General features: G+C 40.3%; 1 protein-coding gene across 1 annotated transcript; it reads right to left on the bottom strand.

Annotated features, from left to right (window-relative positions):
* Positions 1–817: 817 nt before the first annotated feature.
* On the bottom strand, positions 818–15,796 carry arih2 (ariadne homolog 2). The gene is made up of 15 exons (XM_083555398.1): positions 15,574–15,796; positions 13,042–13,492; positions 11,496–11,563; positions 11,315–11,387; positions 8,680–8,821; positions 8,299–8,420; positions 6,844–6,953; positions 6,559–6,676; positions 6,347–6,397; positions 5,693–5,714; positions 5,449–5,600; positions 4,884–5,027; positions 4,675–4,743; positions 3,039–3,152; positions 818–1,485 (listed from the first exon to the last, which is right to left on the bottom strand). Exons 2-15 carry the CDS (start codon positions 13,288–13,290, stop codon positions 1,414–1,416), a joined length of 1,506 nt encoding a protein of 501 aa, XP_083411524.1. The 5' UTR covers positions 13,291–13,492; positions 15,574–15,796; the 3' UTR covers positions 818–1,413.
* Between the last annotated feature and the right edge of the window lie 1,044 nt (positions 15,797–16,840).

Below are 16,840 nucleotides of genomic sequence, written 5' to 3' on the forward strand. Positions count from 1 at the left end.
AGTTAAAAATGAGACCGCTATACCTTTCAGAGTAGAATAATGACATTCAATCATCACTGTCACTAAAGTCATATTTTAAATATGTAAATAGACCTGCAAGCTCAAATTTTCTAAAAGTAATTCACTGATATCTCATCAGCCTTAAATTAATAGGGGTCAAACATATATATAGGAAAAAAAAAGTAGGAGTATGGTATTGTATTAATGCAGATTCTGTACTACTGTATAATCAAATTTCAGACTGTTGCTTTATGAATGGGAAATAATAAAATAAGTAGATTTAGAAGAACAATAAAATATTGTGTCGTTTCCCTATAACCTGAAATGGTATCTTTACAGATTCAGCATTATTGAGAATCAAACCCTTAAGAATTGAAATCCTATAGTGTTGTACGGAGGACTTTAGTTTATAACAGTAGTAATACAATAAATGAGCCTCCAAAATGTTTCTCTGCTCTGAAATCTTTGAATGCCATGTCAAATTTCATTTTTTAATTTCTTAAACTTCAAATGTTACATTATCAAGCTGATTTTCAGAACACAGTCAGTCCTCAGCGATGTGGTGTTGGGTGGATCTAGACGTCCCCTATCTTTTGGCGTGCATGTGTGCATGGGCCATCCCATGAGGTTAATTTTATCTCAGGCTCACAGCCTTGGCTATATTTGGTCTGTGAGGGTACACATGCCAAACAAGCAAGTGAGCATGTGAAAGTGGATGCGAGGCAAAAGACACACTTAACCCGGTCCCGAAGATTTAGACGATGAACACGAATGTTGCGTGATGTTTGTGTACAGAACAAATACACAGGACTCAATATCTGGTTTAAAAACCTTCTCTCAGTAACTATTTCGTTATTAATGTACAACCGTTGAAAATTACAGCATGTTTCATTGTTTTTTTTTTTTTTTTAAATGAGCTAACTATCAACAGCCATCTTTCAGAAAAGAAAAATAAATCAACTCAGTGAGAAGCGAAAAAAAGAAGACAAAGAAAAAAAAAAGGATCAAAAAGTGATTACGGGGAAAAAAATCAACTGGAAGAGCAGCAGTTAGTCCATGATTCAGGAGTGTTTTAAACTCTCGAGTGTGAACGTGTCTTGTGAGCTGATATGAAGACGTAAAAAAAAAAAGAAAAAAAAAACAAGGGGGTGGGGTGGGGGGTAAATCAGGATACAATCGTGCTATTCTAAAACACTGGAGCTAAGAAAAAATGGGGACAGAAAGAGAGCACACAGGAGAGAATACAGGATAGATAGCTGAATGTGTGAGTTAGAGAAATTGTGGCAGATGAGAAACAGCACGAAAGAAACAAAAGTGAAGGATTGGGAGATGAAGGGATCTTTGGATCGAGGGACAGATGGACAGGATGACGAGAATGACAGAAGAGAGATATAATGCGTGTCGGACGGATGTTCAGGTGTCATGAAAGTCCTTCAGCAGTGTGCGTCTCTTCTGTTCAGCAATGTGCATCTGATTTTCCAAATCCTATAAAATAAAAAATAAAAAACTTTTGAGCAACACAATAGCAAAGAGCTTCTAAGCATCAATAAAACAATAGATGCTAAATCTAAATGCTAGATAATAAAACACAATGCTAGGTGCCATGCAAAATCTATTTACACAACAACGACAGTGTGTACTGAGCTTTGCAACAAGGGCCAGAACTTTCTACCAATGGACTTAAAAGTGTATGTTGTAATGCTGAGGTCGACCCATTCATTGGTTGATTGCTGGAATTATCTGCTATCGTCAAAACTCCATTCCGATAGTTTTTTCGGGTGGCGCTCGTTGCTGGAACAGCTGAGGAGGTCAGATACCATCACAAGAGCGGCCTCTAGAGGCAAATCACTGACACCACATGCTGTATTTATGCAAGACTGTGTGCTGCCCAGACAGCGCATGGTGCCCGATTTATTATTTATAATTCGATTTTATTAATATAATTAATGCAATCATATTTATGATACTACATATTATTCAAGAAAATAAACATTTTAGATTTAAAATTTCACATATAAGTCATGCAAGTTTGCATCAGGCAAAAACACCTGTAGACCAGTTTAATAATTAATTAAGAAGTCTAATTAATGTAATGCTAGCCTATAAAAGCAGCATCCAAAATAGTTGACCCCTGCCGACAAACCATATCATCTGTACATTAAGGAACCATTCATAAACAATGTATGGATAAAAGCTTGTGGACACCTGATCATAAGATTTGTAGGCGCTTTTTTCAACCAACCCACATAAACTATATCTTCATGAAGCTTAATTTGTGCATCTCCTAAATCAAGTGAAGGGAAAATGTAATGCTCCCACATGCAAAGACATCTTATATACAAGTGTGTGCCTCCAATTTTGTGGTAACCGTTTGGGGAAAACCATATATGGTTGGTGTCCCAATAATTTTGTTTCTAGTGTAATTAAACCTTCCATTTGACCTAAACATTTTAATCTCCTATACAGTGCTTTTTTGTTTTTTGTGTAGAAGTCAAAATAAGCCCAGGCATGAAATCCTAATATATTTATCTATGGACATAAGATTCGAAATTACAACAACTGTGTCTAGATGAAAAAGAGAAACACACTCAGCTAAAGGTGCATTAAGTAGGATTACCGGAAGTTAAGTATTGTTTAAAGCTATGAATATTTTGTATCTGAATTATGTAAAAAAAAAAAAAAAAAAAAAAAAAACAACTATCGCACATCCAAGTTAAGAAAGTGCATTAATGTTTATAATTATGCAGCAGAAAATTAAACCTATAATATAAAATGTTTATTATTGTGGCCACTGGATTATTGCCACATACTTCTTTATATTCAGACTGTATTATCCAAATGCGTATTAAAGTTATTGCCCAGGTGTTGTAAGATGAGAATACACAAAATTTAGATAAGGGTTAGAATTTCAGGTTTCCGCGTTTATTTCTATAGCGCTTTTCACAAAGCAGCTTTACATTTAATTTGCCAATGCAAGAGTGTGTTAGAACACACAATCTAACAACAAAACAAGTAACAAGTGTCCTGTGTGTTCTCACCCCTCTATCAGTGGCATTGAGCTCTCCCTCTACCCTCTCATAACTGTCTGCCCTCTCCACCTTCCATGACAGGTTCTCGATCTCCGCTTCCAACTGTGCCTGCTGGTACTCAAACTGCATATACAAACACAAAAACACACACACAAAATGTAAACAAAAGCTCAATATTATGACAGTACAATAGCCACTAGTAAACAACTATATATGAAATTATTCAATAGTTAATAGTAGGGCTGCTACAACTAATCAATAACATTTATAATAATCCGTTATATAATAATATAATAATTCGTTGTCAACGAATGCCGTTATCGATTATTTGGGCTGCTCAAGTTACGGGTTTGCATGACGGTAAGATACACAGGCAATTGGGCCAACCGGCTATAAGATAGTCAAACTCCGGAAAGACAACAGTCAAACTCCGGAAAGACAACAGTCAAACTCCGGAAAGACAACAGTCAAACTCCGGAAAGACAACAGTCAAACTCCGGAAAGACAACAGTCAAACTCCGGAAAGACAACAGTCAAACTCCGGAAAGACAACAGTCAAACTCCGGAAAGACAACAGTCAAACTCCGGAAAGACAACAGTCAAACTCCGGAAAGACAACAGTCAAACTCCGGAAAGACAACAGTCAAACTCCGGAAAGACAACAGTCAAACTCCGGAAAGACAACAGTCAAACTCCGGAAAGACAACAGTCAAACTCCGGAAAGACAACAGTCAAACTCCGGAAAGACAACAGTCAAACTCCGGAAAGACAACAGTCAAACTCCGGAAAGACAACAGTCAAACTCCGGAAAGACAACAGTCAAACTCCGGAAAGACAACAGTCAAACTCCGGAAAGACAACAGTCAAACTCCGGAAAGACAACAGTCAAACTCCGGAAAGACAACAGTCAAACTCCGGAAAGACAACAGTCAAACTCCGGAAAGACAACAGTCAAACTCCGGAAAGACAACAGTCAAACTCCGGAAAGACAACAGTCAAACTCCGGAAAGACAACAGTCAAACTCCGGAAAGACAACAGTCAAACTCCGGAAAGACAACAGTCAAACTCCGGAAAGACAACAGTCAAACTCCGGAAAGACAACAGTCAAACTCCAGAAAGACAATAGTTAAGCTCTAGAAGGACACCAGGTAAGCTCCAGAGAGAGAAAAAAAAAAAAAAAAAAAACAGTTGGACTCTAGAAAGACACCAGCTAAACTCTAGAAAGGCAATAGTTAAACTCCAGAAAGGCAGCAGCTAAACTCTAGAAAGACAATAGTCAACTCTGGAGAGAATGGTTAAACTCTAGAAACAAATGGTTAAAGTGCTGGAAAGAGTAGTTGAACTCTAGAAAGACAACAGTTAAACTCTAGAAAGATAGTTTAACTATGTTGCAAACTCTAGAAAGATAAATATGTAAACTCTAGAAAGATAATAGTTAGACCCTATAAAAGAAGATAGTTAAACTCTATGAATATAATAGTTAGTTGCAGGCCTAGTTAATAGTGATTTCTGCTATTAACCCAAAAATAAATAAATGACACTCAAAATGAAATATTTTCAATAAATAAATAAATCCTATAGATATGTGGCTTAAACAGACATGTGTATAAATATTCCCATGTTCCTCTTGGTAATGCCACTCACCAGTTTTTTGCGGGGGCCGGACTCCATGTAATAGGCGTAGGGGTAGGTATACTGCAGTGTGTATCGACACTAAGGAGGGATAAAACAAATACTAATCATTAAAATAAAGCGTAATGCTATAGCATATCATTAGAAATAAAATAGGGGTGCCATAGGGGATCTTTGTTCCGTGTGGACCTTACAGAGTGAACAGCAATATGTTTATCTACCTTGGCAAGCAGCTTGGCAGCATTTTGCATGTACTGCCAGTCAATCCAGGTACCCAGGTTATTCATGACCCTCTCATGAATTTTCTCCTGAATGCGCTGGTACGTCTGAGCCTCCAGCTGCAAACTCTTATTGTGGTTCTCCCACTAAACACACACACACACACACACACACACACACACACACACACACACACACACACACACACACACACACACACACACACACACACACACACACACACACACACACACACACACGTTGTTTACCTAAGACCACTTAACAGCATTAGCATTTGTGTTCATGGAAAAAACCACCGGATCTCTTAAAAATCAGCTCCAAGTAAAAACTCTTAATTCACACTCAGGAAAGATTAAATTTTTTATGTAATTCATAACTAAAAGAATCAGCATATGTATGTAATAACAGTGAAATAAACAGTAATTTCTTTTGTAAAAATTGTGTCATTTTCACATCCAAGAAGTCACTACCCTAGTGACCCAAGTTAACTAGGAGTTGTTTACGGCTTCTGTGAAGTGCTTGTGTTCAGGTATGCACGTGCCGTACCCTCTCAAAGTAGAAGAGGTATTTTTTCAGGGCCTCTCTAGCCTGCGCCTGTTGACTCTGGTTGACGATGTCAGGATTCTCTTTGTAGCGACTGCACTCGTAATACTCGCTGCCGTGAGTCTTCCAATCTCCCAAACACATCCAGCAGAAATCTACACACATACATGGCTTTAATTCAAAGACAAACTACAGCATGTTTAAATTTGATTAGGTAATCTTACATGTGCAGCAGCTAGGCGCTTACCGTGTTTACACTTGGAGCATTGCTACAGAGAGAGAGAGAGAGAGAGAGAGAGAGAGAGAGAGAGAGAGAGAAAGAGAGAAAGAGAGAAAGAGAGTAAGGGGGGGGGAGAGGGGAAAACTTTCAGGAACCTTGTAAACAACACTTAATATAAAAATAAAACAAATCTAAATTTGCCTCTTGACAATCAGTTAATGTGAGGAGCATATAGAAAACCGTGACCAAATATGTGAGTAAATATGTGGAACTGTATTGTTAGTGAGCCTTCAACCAGCTGTAGTTTAGGCTACAGGTAGGCACAGGGACCAAAACCTGGTAACAAGTACATTAATTGTAGAGGCTTATGTTGTTCAGTAAATGTTTAATGTAAGCAATTCTCACTTCTTTGTACTTAGCTGTTAGATTGTATGAGATGGCAGGTTAATCCCCCCCCCCCCCCAATAAATCAATTTAAAAAGCCACTATACATCAGCCATCGACAGCCCTGATTTCTAAATATCGACATTGGATAGAGAAAAACCCATATCGTTGGACCTCTAATGAGAATGCATAATTGATGTCATATTAGAGCTGAAAGGAAGCAGAAAGTATTATCTCTAGACAGTGTGCTCTCATGGCCATGAAGGTGCAGGAGTGAATGAAGTGTACACTACTCACCATGTGGTTGCAGCCGCCATTTTTCTCGATGCAGATATTGCACTTAGGACACTACGGTTCAATAGGAGTAAAAAAAAAAAAAAAAAAAAAAAGAAATCAATTAAAAAAGAAATCATTGGCAGCTTCCATGCATTTTCTTGCTTCACAATAATGTTAAAGTGTGTATATCTAGGTGAACCCGCATGTGTTCAGATGTTGCCAATAACACTCACGTCTTTAGTGTGCGCGCTGATGTAGTTGGCAGTCTCTGAATCGTCTGCGCATTTGGTGAGCCATTTGCGAATGGTAGCGCAATCTGTGGGGGCGTGGTACATCTGCCTGCACTTAAAACTAGGGAGAAAACCAGAAAGAACACACACACACCGCCTATAAGAAGCTACTATTAATATGGTGGCCGTTATGGTGTTAACGTGCAAATCTCCACGTGTTAAATGTAGCGTAAATTTAAGGCTGACTGACTGCTTGTTGTCTCTTCAGACAAGAACGTTTTTATTTACCAGAAGACTTCGTCGCAACGACTGCACTGAACTCTCCGAGCTCGAGGCTCTTGCACCTTAATGACTATGGGACAGTCTGCGCCGGGACACAACTGCAGCTGGAAGTGACTCTGTAGAAAGACACAGAAAAACTAAAATCAAAAGATTTTCTTTATCATTTAATCCTGCTACTTTAGAAGTACAATTATTATAAACTCTAACATTGGGAGATTCAGCGTTTGAATCCTGCTGGGGGATGGAGGGCAGGGTCTTTCCATGGTCAGGTCTAATAGAAGTTTTATATCTTATAAATCGTAATAGAGATCATATAGCAGAGTTACCACCTAAAGCAAAACAGCAAGTTTGATACCTTTTGAATACAACAAAACAATATACACTGACCAGGCATAACATTATGATCAATAATCAGGCATAACAATATGACCACCTGCCTAATATTGTGTTGGTTCCGCTTTTGCTGACAAAACAGTTCTGACCCATTGAGCATTAACAGCATTCACTTCTTTCGTTTGAGCTACAGTTCATCATCTGTTGGATCAGAACACACGGACCAGCCTTCGCTCCCCATGGCCCCTTTATGACCCTGTCGCCGGTTCACCACTGTTCCTTCTTTGGAACACTTTTGATAGATACTGACCACTGCAACCCGGTCTATCAACATTGAGGACCAAATGTTCACTTGCTGCCTAATAAATCCCACCCACTAACAGGTGCCATGATGATGAGATAATCAGTGTTATTCACTTCACAGGTCATAATGTTATAAAGCCAAAATGTTGTGCATAAAATAAAGAAATAAATGCACAGAAAAGGCTCGAGCAGCAAATTTAAATTTTATTTGCACTAATTAAATAAAGAAAAATAAATAAATAAATAACCACCCCCAGCTTCCAGAAATGAGCTCAAAGAGCATGATATGGACATGTTTTCTTACCTGCCTATGGCCTGAGAACATAAGCAATACATATAACGTGTTAGTAAACCCTCCGCTCCAAAACAGCCAGTTGGAATGGTTTTGAGTGCAAGTTTTTTCCTGCATACCAGTGCGATGCTGATTACTACACAGCAAACGATTGTTATTTAACAGATTAAATGTTGCTCTACAAGATGTGTGTGTAACATTAGATTATAAACTGATGCTGTTTATTGCTACATGAATGACTGTCCCTGTAAATGTAATGCACACGTGAAACAATGGTGTGTTTTTAGGTAACTGGTAATTAGTGCATTAGTTTTTGGTTAAACACATGGTGACTTGTCCTCCTGTATTGATCTGTGCTGAGTGGATGCAGCAAATACAGAATTAAATGCTGGCATGTTTGAATTATTTAGTTACTTGTTTAGGTGATATGTTGTTTTCGAAAATTATGATGGTCATATCAATCCTAGTCCGTCAGCTCTTGATAGTCTGTATTACGTTAAACTTATCATGCAAAAAACACACACACACACTACCTCTACGTAGTCCCTGAAGAGGTAGCGTCTGTATTTGTCCTTTAGTTCATCATTGGGCAGCAGTGGCAAGACGAAATCCTCTGGCATCTGAAGAGCACAATCCTGAGCCATGCAAGAGATCCCTAAAAGTACACACATACATGGGTGGATTTAAAAATATTTGCTGAGTTCAAGCAGTAATATATTTAAATGCTATAAAAAATTTTTTTTTTTTAAGTGTTTACAATAAAATCAGATCTGTAACAAGGAAGAGACACCAGATAAAGAGCTCGCCTTTTTTCACTTTTCACAGTCAAGCAGGAATAATGAGAGGAATAAATGTCGCTCACTCCAACAACTCCTGATCACATCGTCCATGTAGTTATGTGTGGGTGTACTTACCCACTCCTATGCCATCTTTGACCAGCACGGTGCAGTGCTGCTCCCAGCAGGATTTGCAGAAGGAGTGCTGACATGGTAGAGAGAGCAGCGCATCTCTCCGTACAAACTGCAGACACACACCGCACTGCAAAGACGCCACGGCCTACACACACGGGACACACATGGAATGAGAGCACGGTATTAACCAAAACACACTGTAGCTTTATTAATTCATCATCATCAGCTTGAGTTACTTGTGAGCTTTAATTAGCTAAAAAACTTTGCATTGGTCTGAGTATAAAAGAACAGAATAGAAAAGAATATAAATGTGAAATTCCCACTGATTTATTTTTATTTTACTGTGATCACAGACCACTGTTCAGATCTTTTAACTAAAGACATCTAAAACACACAGAAATAAAACCCCCATAATCTATTAACATGGCTTAGGTCCAGAGTACTAAATTGCAATATAAAGTGCAATAAACCTGCACTTTATAAAGTTGAGTTGATTGAATTAATGTAAAAAAAAAAAAAAAAAAAAAAAAAAAAAAAATAAAATAAAAAAAATACACTGTACTGACAAAAGTATTGAGACATTTATCTTTTCCAAGCATATGTGGTATCAAAATTTTCCTTATCTTGAAGGACCTCAAACCTGTTCCACCATGACAATTCCCCTGTGCAGAAAGCCAACTCCAGGAAGATATGGTTTTATGGGTTGGCGTGGAAGATCTTGAGTGTCCTGCTCTAGAGGTCTGACTTTGTGATGAATTAAAACACTAAATGCAACCTCAGGGCTCCTCACCCTACATCAGAAACCTGACTTTACTAACACCTATGTGGCTGAAATAGCACAAATCTCCACACGCACACTCCAAAATCTAGGGGAACATCTTCCCAGGAGTGTGGAAGGTAATTATAACTTCCTAATGTGGCTTTCAAGAAGCACATACGTATATTACGGTCAGGTGTCCACAAACTTTTGTCTGTATAGAATATTTGTGATTTCAATATGGAACAGAAAAATTCGCCTAGTGATTTTCATTTCAGCTAACAAACTACTCCACTGTTCATAAATATTGTATTTTTATTGATATATGGATTCCCATCTTCTGCTAAAACAAGCATCCACCAGCACATTCATAATGCAAAGCGATGCACATGCGAACATTTCAAAATGACTGTAATGTGCCCGTGTGATTCGGTAGGCGAGGTTCTGAAACACACTGCACAAATCCCACACTTGTGTAAACAACAATACGAGGTGGTATTGAAAAGATTTGAGACTAGCCTTGTTTACAAGTAAGTACTTCATTTATTTATGTTTACACACTATCACCTTTAAAAAGGTCCCCTTTGCACTACAATACAGCTCTCCCAGCGTTCCTGCCACTTCTGGAATGTGTCCTGGAAATCATCTTTTCGAAGTGTGTAAAGAACCTACTGCAAGTCACGATGTAAAGGTTGTGGCATGGCGGAGTCGGTGTTGGATCTATAGTGATAACAAATGTTGAGTTGCTCAGTAGCTCCTGGTTCCACAAAGTAATCTGACTGTATAAGACTGCAGAAAGGACAGTACTCATAATCACACACTCCAGTACTGATGTTAGTTCTCACTCTCCAGTGTTCTGTATTGTTTAAAAGACTAAAATCACACTCTTAAAGTCACCTAAATAAGGATGGGTTTCCCTTTTCAGTCTGGTTTCTCTCAACGTTTCTTCCTCATTCATCTAAGGGAGTTTTTCCTTGCCACATTCGCCTTGGCTGCTCATCGGGGATAAATACACTCGTTCACTTTAATTCTTAAGTTCTGTAAAGCTGCTTTGAGACAATGTCCGTTGTGAAAAGCGCTATAGAAATAAACTTGAACGATGGATCTCGGTAATTGTGTCAAAACGGCGACCTTTGAGCTGGATCTTCATCTTTGGGAAAATGGTGAAGTCTGCAGAAGCCAAATCTGGCGAGTAAGGTGGGTCTGGATGTAAGATCATGTGGCTTGTTCTCCGGCGATCACCATGCACAAGTTGCCTGATGGTTTTGACATTTACGGGGGTTGAGTTCGTTGAAGGTCGTTCTTCCGCTCTTGAAGGGCGTGTGCCATTCAAAACACCTCGAATGACTCGTTGCAGCATCGCCGTTATGTCAAGCGCGTGTCGTGTCAAACGTCTGTGTGGCAGATTTGCCCAGTTTGATGCAGAATTTCTTGTTTGCTCTTTGTTCTAACTTGTCCGTGAAGCAATCGCAGACGTGGCAACGCACGCGTTCGGAATAGAACCAGTTAGCACCACCAGTCTCAAAACTTTTTTATACCGCCTCGAACAAACAGTGTCAGGTAAGCAGAAATGCCTTAAATAGAGCCAAACTGATTTCAGGTTTTAGTTTAGCTCCAAATTGGTGACTTTGAGCTTTTCCAGCCAGTGGCGGTGTTGTTTATATGTAGAAAATACACCCACTGATATGCTAGTGCTGAAACCAGAACTACTGTACATGCCGAACTAGTGGAAAGAGTTATGGTACAATTGGGCTGCCAAATAACTTCCCAAATAGATATCCCATACAAGCTCTAGTGTGACTTATTTATATAACACCGAAGCAAACCTGAAAACAAACAACAAAAACATTACCACCACCACCACAACGAGCAGATACGTACAGTGAGAGATCGACAGGTGGATATGGGCTGAACCTGGGCCTCACATAGCAACTGAGACGAGTTGGACTTGTACCTATAACACACACAGAGAAAACGCAATCAGCTCTTCCCCTTCTTTGTTTGTTTTGTAAACTTGGTACGCGTTTATTCACGGATGTTTGTGTGCCGGTCGTTGTCTTACCTGTCTAGTATTTGGGACACTTGCCAGTGGAAATGTACAAGGACCAGTTTGGCTACAGCTGGTGATACCTAGGGAAATACAGAGAGGAAAAAAATTAAATAAAAAAAAAATATATATATATATACCACTGATTTATTTTGACTGAAGAATGAATTTGTGGATTGTGCTAGAAATAATTTATTAACAGAATTAAACAACTTGAGCGAGATTTGCATGATCAGATTTTTTAATACTTGTATTAGTACGCTAAAACGAGACACGATGCTCGTGTGTGGCGATTACGCTTTTGCTACATACGAAGGAAATGTAGGAAAAAACGCTGGACTTTAGATTGCGCATGCTGATTGCGGTGAAGTCTAGAGGTCGAGGAAACGTTCGGGTGTTTGTCAATGAAACAGTGAGAAAGCCAGTCAGATTGTTTAGAAGGTTTACCAGATAATATTCAGCCAATAGTTTTAGTTCAGCAACCTATTAGCTTAAACATCATCTGCATCACAGATCGCTGACACCTCGACAATCGCATGTTAATTATTTGCCTGTAAAGGACACGTGCATTTTATGGCTCGACAGACCAAATTCTGAAGGATTGTAGAATTCTAATGTGACAGGAGCGACTCCGCGATGCCGAACTTTATACAGTGTTGTATACTGCATTCGGGAAAACGGACAGAAATGAAAAAAAATATCAATCCGCTTACAAATAAACACATTACACAATCCGAAAATTGACAAGACCTCGTTCTCCCTATTGTGGCCGCAATGCAACATATTACCTTGTGATAAGTTACATCCCTGATACAAACATCTCTTTTCCAAGCGCTCGCGTGCCATTTCTCAGACAGAACGAAGGCAAGCTCGCACTAATGTAGCCTCCGTAAAAGCCTGGCTTGCTGACTTCAGGAAGCATCTCCCTGCATGCTACCAGGGGAAGATTTAAACCTGATGAAGCCTCTTGTGGGTTCAGGAGAAGCAGCTGTACAGCCCACACGGTCACGCCAGTGCCAGGACACGTTTAAGTATGCAGAACTACAAACAGCCTTTTCTCTCGGTACTCTCTCACACACATACGTGGACGCAGCAGGGTTTCCTCTCAGTCTGTTTTACATCAGACCGTTCAGTGAGTCAGTTCTGCCCACCCGCAGGGCTGAAGCGTGTTGGGGGAAATAAATAAATGATACTTTAATGGACTAATGGAATCCGGTGCTTTATTTTTTAACAGCAATAAAAAGAAGCGGTACAGTCTATAGCCATATTAACGTTTTCCTAAAAAAAAATGAAAAGTGGTATATTTATATATAAATAGTATATTTGGACACATTTAGATCGATAGACAACTATTTAAATATTATTAAAGCAGCTCGCTTTAATCGAACTCTCAGATGAGTCTCAAATCAGACCTACTGAGAAAGTACTGAGAAATTGTTTGCATTGGGAAAAACAAAAACAGTACCGTCTGAACAACTTTGAGCGTTTATCTGTTCTGTCCCATTTCACAACCGAGGCATCGTTCAGATGGAAACCACACACACACATCATATATACAAACCTTTAGTGAGGTGGACACGTGGTTGACTTCCTCGGTCAGCAGTCTCTGGCTTTCTCTATAAGTCAGACACGTGAACTGGTACTCTTCCGGATCGAAAGTGTCGGGTTCCGCTTGCTCCACGTCGCCCGCCACGCCTTCATAATAATAAGCCATATCGCCCTGATCTTCCTCCTCCGCGCCCTCATTGTCCTCCTCTTCGAAATCTTCCTCGTTACTGTCGGACGCTTGGCTGCTCATGTCCACAGACATAGCCTTCGGGGCTTATCCGTATGCCGTCTCAAACGCCGCTCTCCACCAGCAAGCGGCCCTCGGTGCTGCCGCTGTCTGCCCCAGACTGGACCGCGTATCCAAGGGGGCCGTGCCGAACTCAGCAGCAGCGGAAGAAGCAGAAAAAGTCGCACTCCCCGTCACTCATGAGGAATCCAGAAATGGGGACGAGCTGAGAGAAACACTACAAAGACACAAACGAGGATTCGATCAGTCACCGGATATTATGTTTTCATTAAACAGTTTAAAGCAGGTGTATTCCATAAAGCACTGAAGGCTTCATCGTGCACTGCAGGTACGCCCTGAAAAATGGACAGTTGAACACTATAGCTGATTTGTGTTAATCATTTCCTAGCGTCCGCCAGAGTCGGTTTTTACCACAGCGGAGCTTTTGGCTTGAGATTTTTTTATTTTGTTGGCCTTTTCTCAACCAAAACACAATGCTGGCGCTTCCACGTTCAATTCTTTTTGTTTGTGGAGTGCAAATCAGAGTAAAAAATACACTTCTGTTTAGTGTATACAGAAGACAAAAAGAGGAAAATCTTGGTTGAGGAGTATGGAAATGAATTATATGAAATATTGCCATGAGAAAGATAAAGCTTTACAGAGTGTGTGCAGAATTAATACAAATCACCCTATAAAAATAAAATATGCTAATTATATAAAATAGCTCTAATCCTATATTTGTGTAATTTATCTAGAATTTATACAGTCAAATCAACCCATTTCTTGTTTTAACCCACATTGAAACGAGATGACGTCCCCCCAGGACAAATGTGCTAATCTGTCTACAGAAGATATCTAGAAACGTCTCATTTCAGCAAAATATTTATGCGAAGTAACGTCGCAACCCAGAACAGCCGGCATGTTTGGGTCGCTCCTGCAGTCAGGCTGATCGAAAGTAAAATCCATTTATCCTTGTAACTGAATCGTCCTAGAGTGCACTTGGAAGTAGACTGAGAGCACCTGGCTTGGACCGGGTCTCAGATCGGTTATTTTGGTCCGCACTTAAATGTGTTTTGCAGTGTTCTCACATGCCTTAATGACCTAGAGGGCAAACATACCAATGTTCAAATCAACCAGAACTGAACAGTGCACAGATGAGATCGGGAGATGCCTCCCAACGCTGGTGGATCCAAGAACTGGGTCTGGATACTATGATGTAGTTGGGCTGAATGTAAATAAATGGGCACAACGATGCCACTGTACCACTGAATAAGAAAATCGTGAAAAAAGTGAATCGTGAAGGATTTGGGTCACATCTGGTGCTCATCCAGCCCTCTGTGTTTATCGCTCTGGATCAGTAACCTGCATCACCTGGTTACGGCCTGTGTTTTTTTGTCTCTTATCTACAGAATCATTGGCCTTGGCTAGTTCACACTTTGAGGTCAAAGTGTGAGTGTTTTGGAACTGAATTGTTTTGGAGTTCGTTGGCTTCCTGCCATCTGATGTTTTTTTCACTCGTGCTGCTCAGGTGAGCACAGATGGTCGAAATGGACAAAGACCAAAGAGTGAATGGCTTTCCGCTGCGGTTTAACGGCTCAAACCTGAGATAGGGAACGAGATCAGAGGAAAGATCAGGGCAAGTTAGTTGATGTGATCGCTGCCAGAGTTTGTTCATGTCCCGGTGTACAGCTGTGACCCCAGTCACAGACTCCGCTACTGAATCAGAGCCAGGAGTTGGTCCGAAATGTAGACTCTCACCCCATCCAGCTCATGTTTTTTTTCCAGATCCGAAAAACAACTCGCTGTACATTCCCGCACTGCTATTAATAACTAGGGCACACGGTGACACACATAATAACGCAAAATGCCTACTTGGGGATTAGTTTCAGTCTGGTAGGGCGGGGAGACACGGGACTCCGTCAGACCCGGACTCGGTAGCTGGATTGTTTCTAATCGCGGACGCTGCGCTGTTCGCTAACCTCAGAGCTAGCTTAGCATGTTTTAGCTATCGCAGTGTATACGCAGGAGACTGAGCTGTGAACACACCATCATGTTTTACCAAAACTAACTTACATACGTCCGGATGTGCACATATACACTGTTTTATTTACATTTTCTGAGCCCGAAGTCACACCGGATATCATTTCCTCCCCCGGTGGAAGCGAGAGGAGCCGCCGCCAGAGCGCACTACAACCCCCGGACTGGCATGTAAACAAGGCCCCTTTTTAATCCCAATCTCCCCCGAACTCTCACGTGTCAAACACGTGAGGAGGGGGAAATGCCTTTTGCGACAAAACACGCCGATTTTATTTCACCTACCGAAATGCCACACGGAATCGCCCGACTTCTGCTGCAGGAAAATACACCCAGGCGATAGAAGCGCTTCTGGAGCTGATGCACACACCAACATACAAGCGGGGGCTTAGTGAGTGGCGTCACTTCCGGGTCCTGTTGCGCCAACGGCTGCGTCTCAATTTAATGACTTCCGACTCTTGAGGATGCACCGTGGAGGAGACGATTACACGGATTACGCTTCATATAAGGTGCACTATGTGTTTGGTAGGCAGTGATTTAGGGCGCAACCCGAGAGCTGGAGCAAAAGGTATTGGCTGTATGTTGCACTGATCTGAGCAGAGGTGTTAACTCATTGAGGCAGGAACAACAGGCTGCACAGGAGGTGGAAGGTGTTAAACTCATAAAATACCACTGTATAATTGTACTTTCTGTCTGGACTATTATTGAAATCTGGCCTGTTTTATAAGTGGTATATCTCTTGCCAATCATAGGTACATTTAGACTTATTATCAGGCACAAGAATGAGCACAGGGCATGCACTTAGTTATACATGGACATAAGAGACATTTGTCACATATGCATTACAGGAAAGTAAAATTCTTTCATCACATATCCAAGCTTGTCAGAAAGCCCCGATGGAGAAAAAAGTCTTAAGGGCCTTGCTCAGGGGCCCAACAGTGTCAGCTTGCTTTTGCTGGGCCTTGAACCTGAAATATTTAGATTATTAACCCAAAGGCTTTAGAGTAAAATATGTAAACACCATTTCAAAGCACTGAATTTGACTCCACTTAGCTGTTTCTATGTTCATTTGTATATTTACAATAAGTCCAAAAGTGCCTCCTTAAAATGTGTGAATGATTTTGCTTGTGCATAGTCTCCAAACATGCTGCTGATTACACACACTCCCAAACTATAAATTTAATTCATTTTTATGATGTCCATGTGCTTAATGGCATTTCTAACAGCCATTATTTCTACTGAGATTATCAATTATCATTTGCCTCGCTTACAATTACAATAATGGAATTAGGCGGATGCCTTTATCCAAAGCAGCTGAGGCTTGAGGCCCAAAGAGTGGCAGCTTGCTGATGCTGGGATTGGAACTCACAACTTTCTGATCATAATTAGATTTTTACCACTAGGCCACTACTTCAACATACTAAAAAGCATTTGCATCTATGTGGCTTCAAATAATTATGAGGTGTCCATAATTTTGCCACATATATTTTTGAGGCCGAAATTCTGAAGAACTGTTGGTCTTATATAGTTCTTATTAAAATTTAATATTTTT

Source organism: Silurus aristotelis (genome assembly GCF_946808225.1).
Source record: "Silurus aristotelis genome assembly, chromosome: 11".
NCBI classification, from domain to species: Eukaryota; Metazoa; Chordata; class Actinopteri; order Siluriformes; family Siluridae; genus Silurus; species Silurus aristotelis.

Coding starts and splice junctions, on each gene's coding strand:
- arih2 (XM_083555398.1), bottom strand. CDS start 13,290: ATGTCTGTGGACATGAGCAGCCAAGCGTCCGACAGTAACGAGGAAGAT. Junction 5,601..5,692: donor ATGCTCCAAGTGTAAACACG/GTAAGCGCCTAG, acceptor GTATGTGTGTAG/ATTTCTGCTGGATGTGTTTG. Junction 4,744..4,883: donor CTGCCAAGCTGCTTGCCAAG/GTAGATAAACAT, acceptor ATCCCTCCTTAG/TGTCGATACACACTGCAGTA.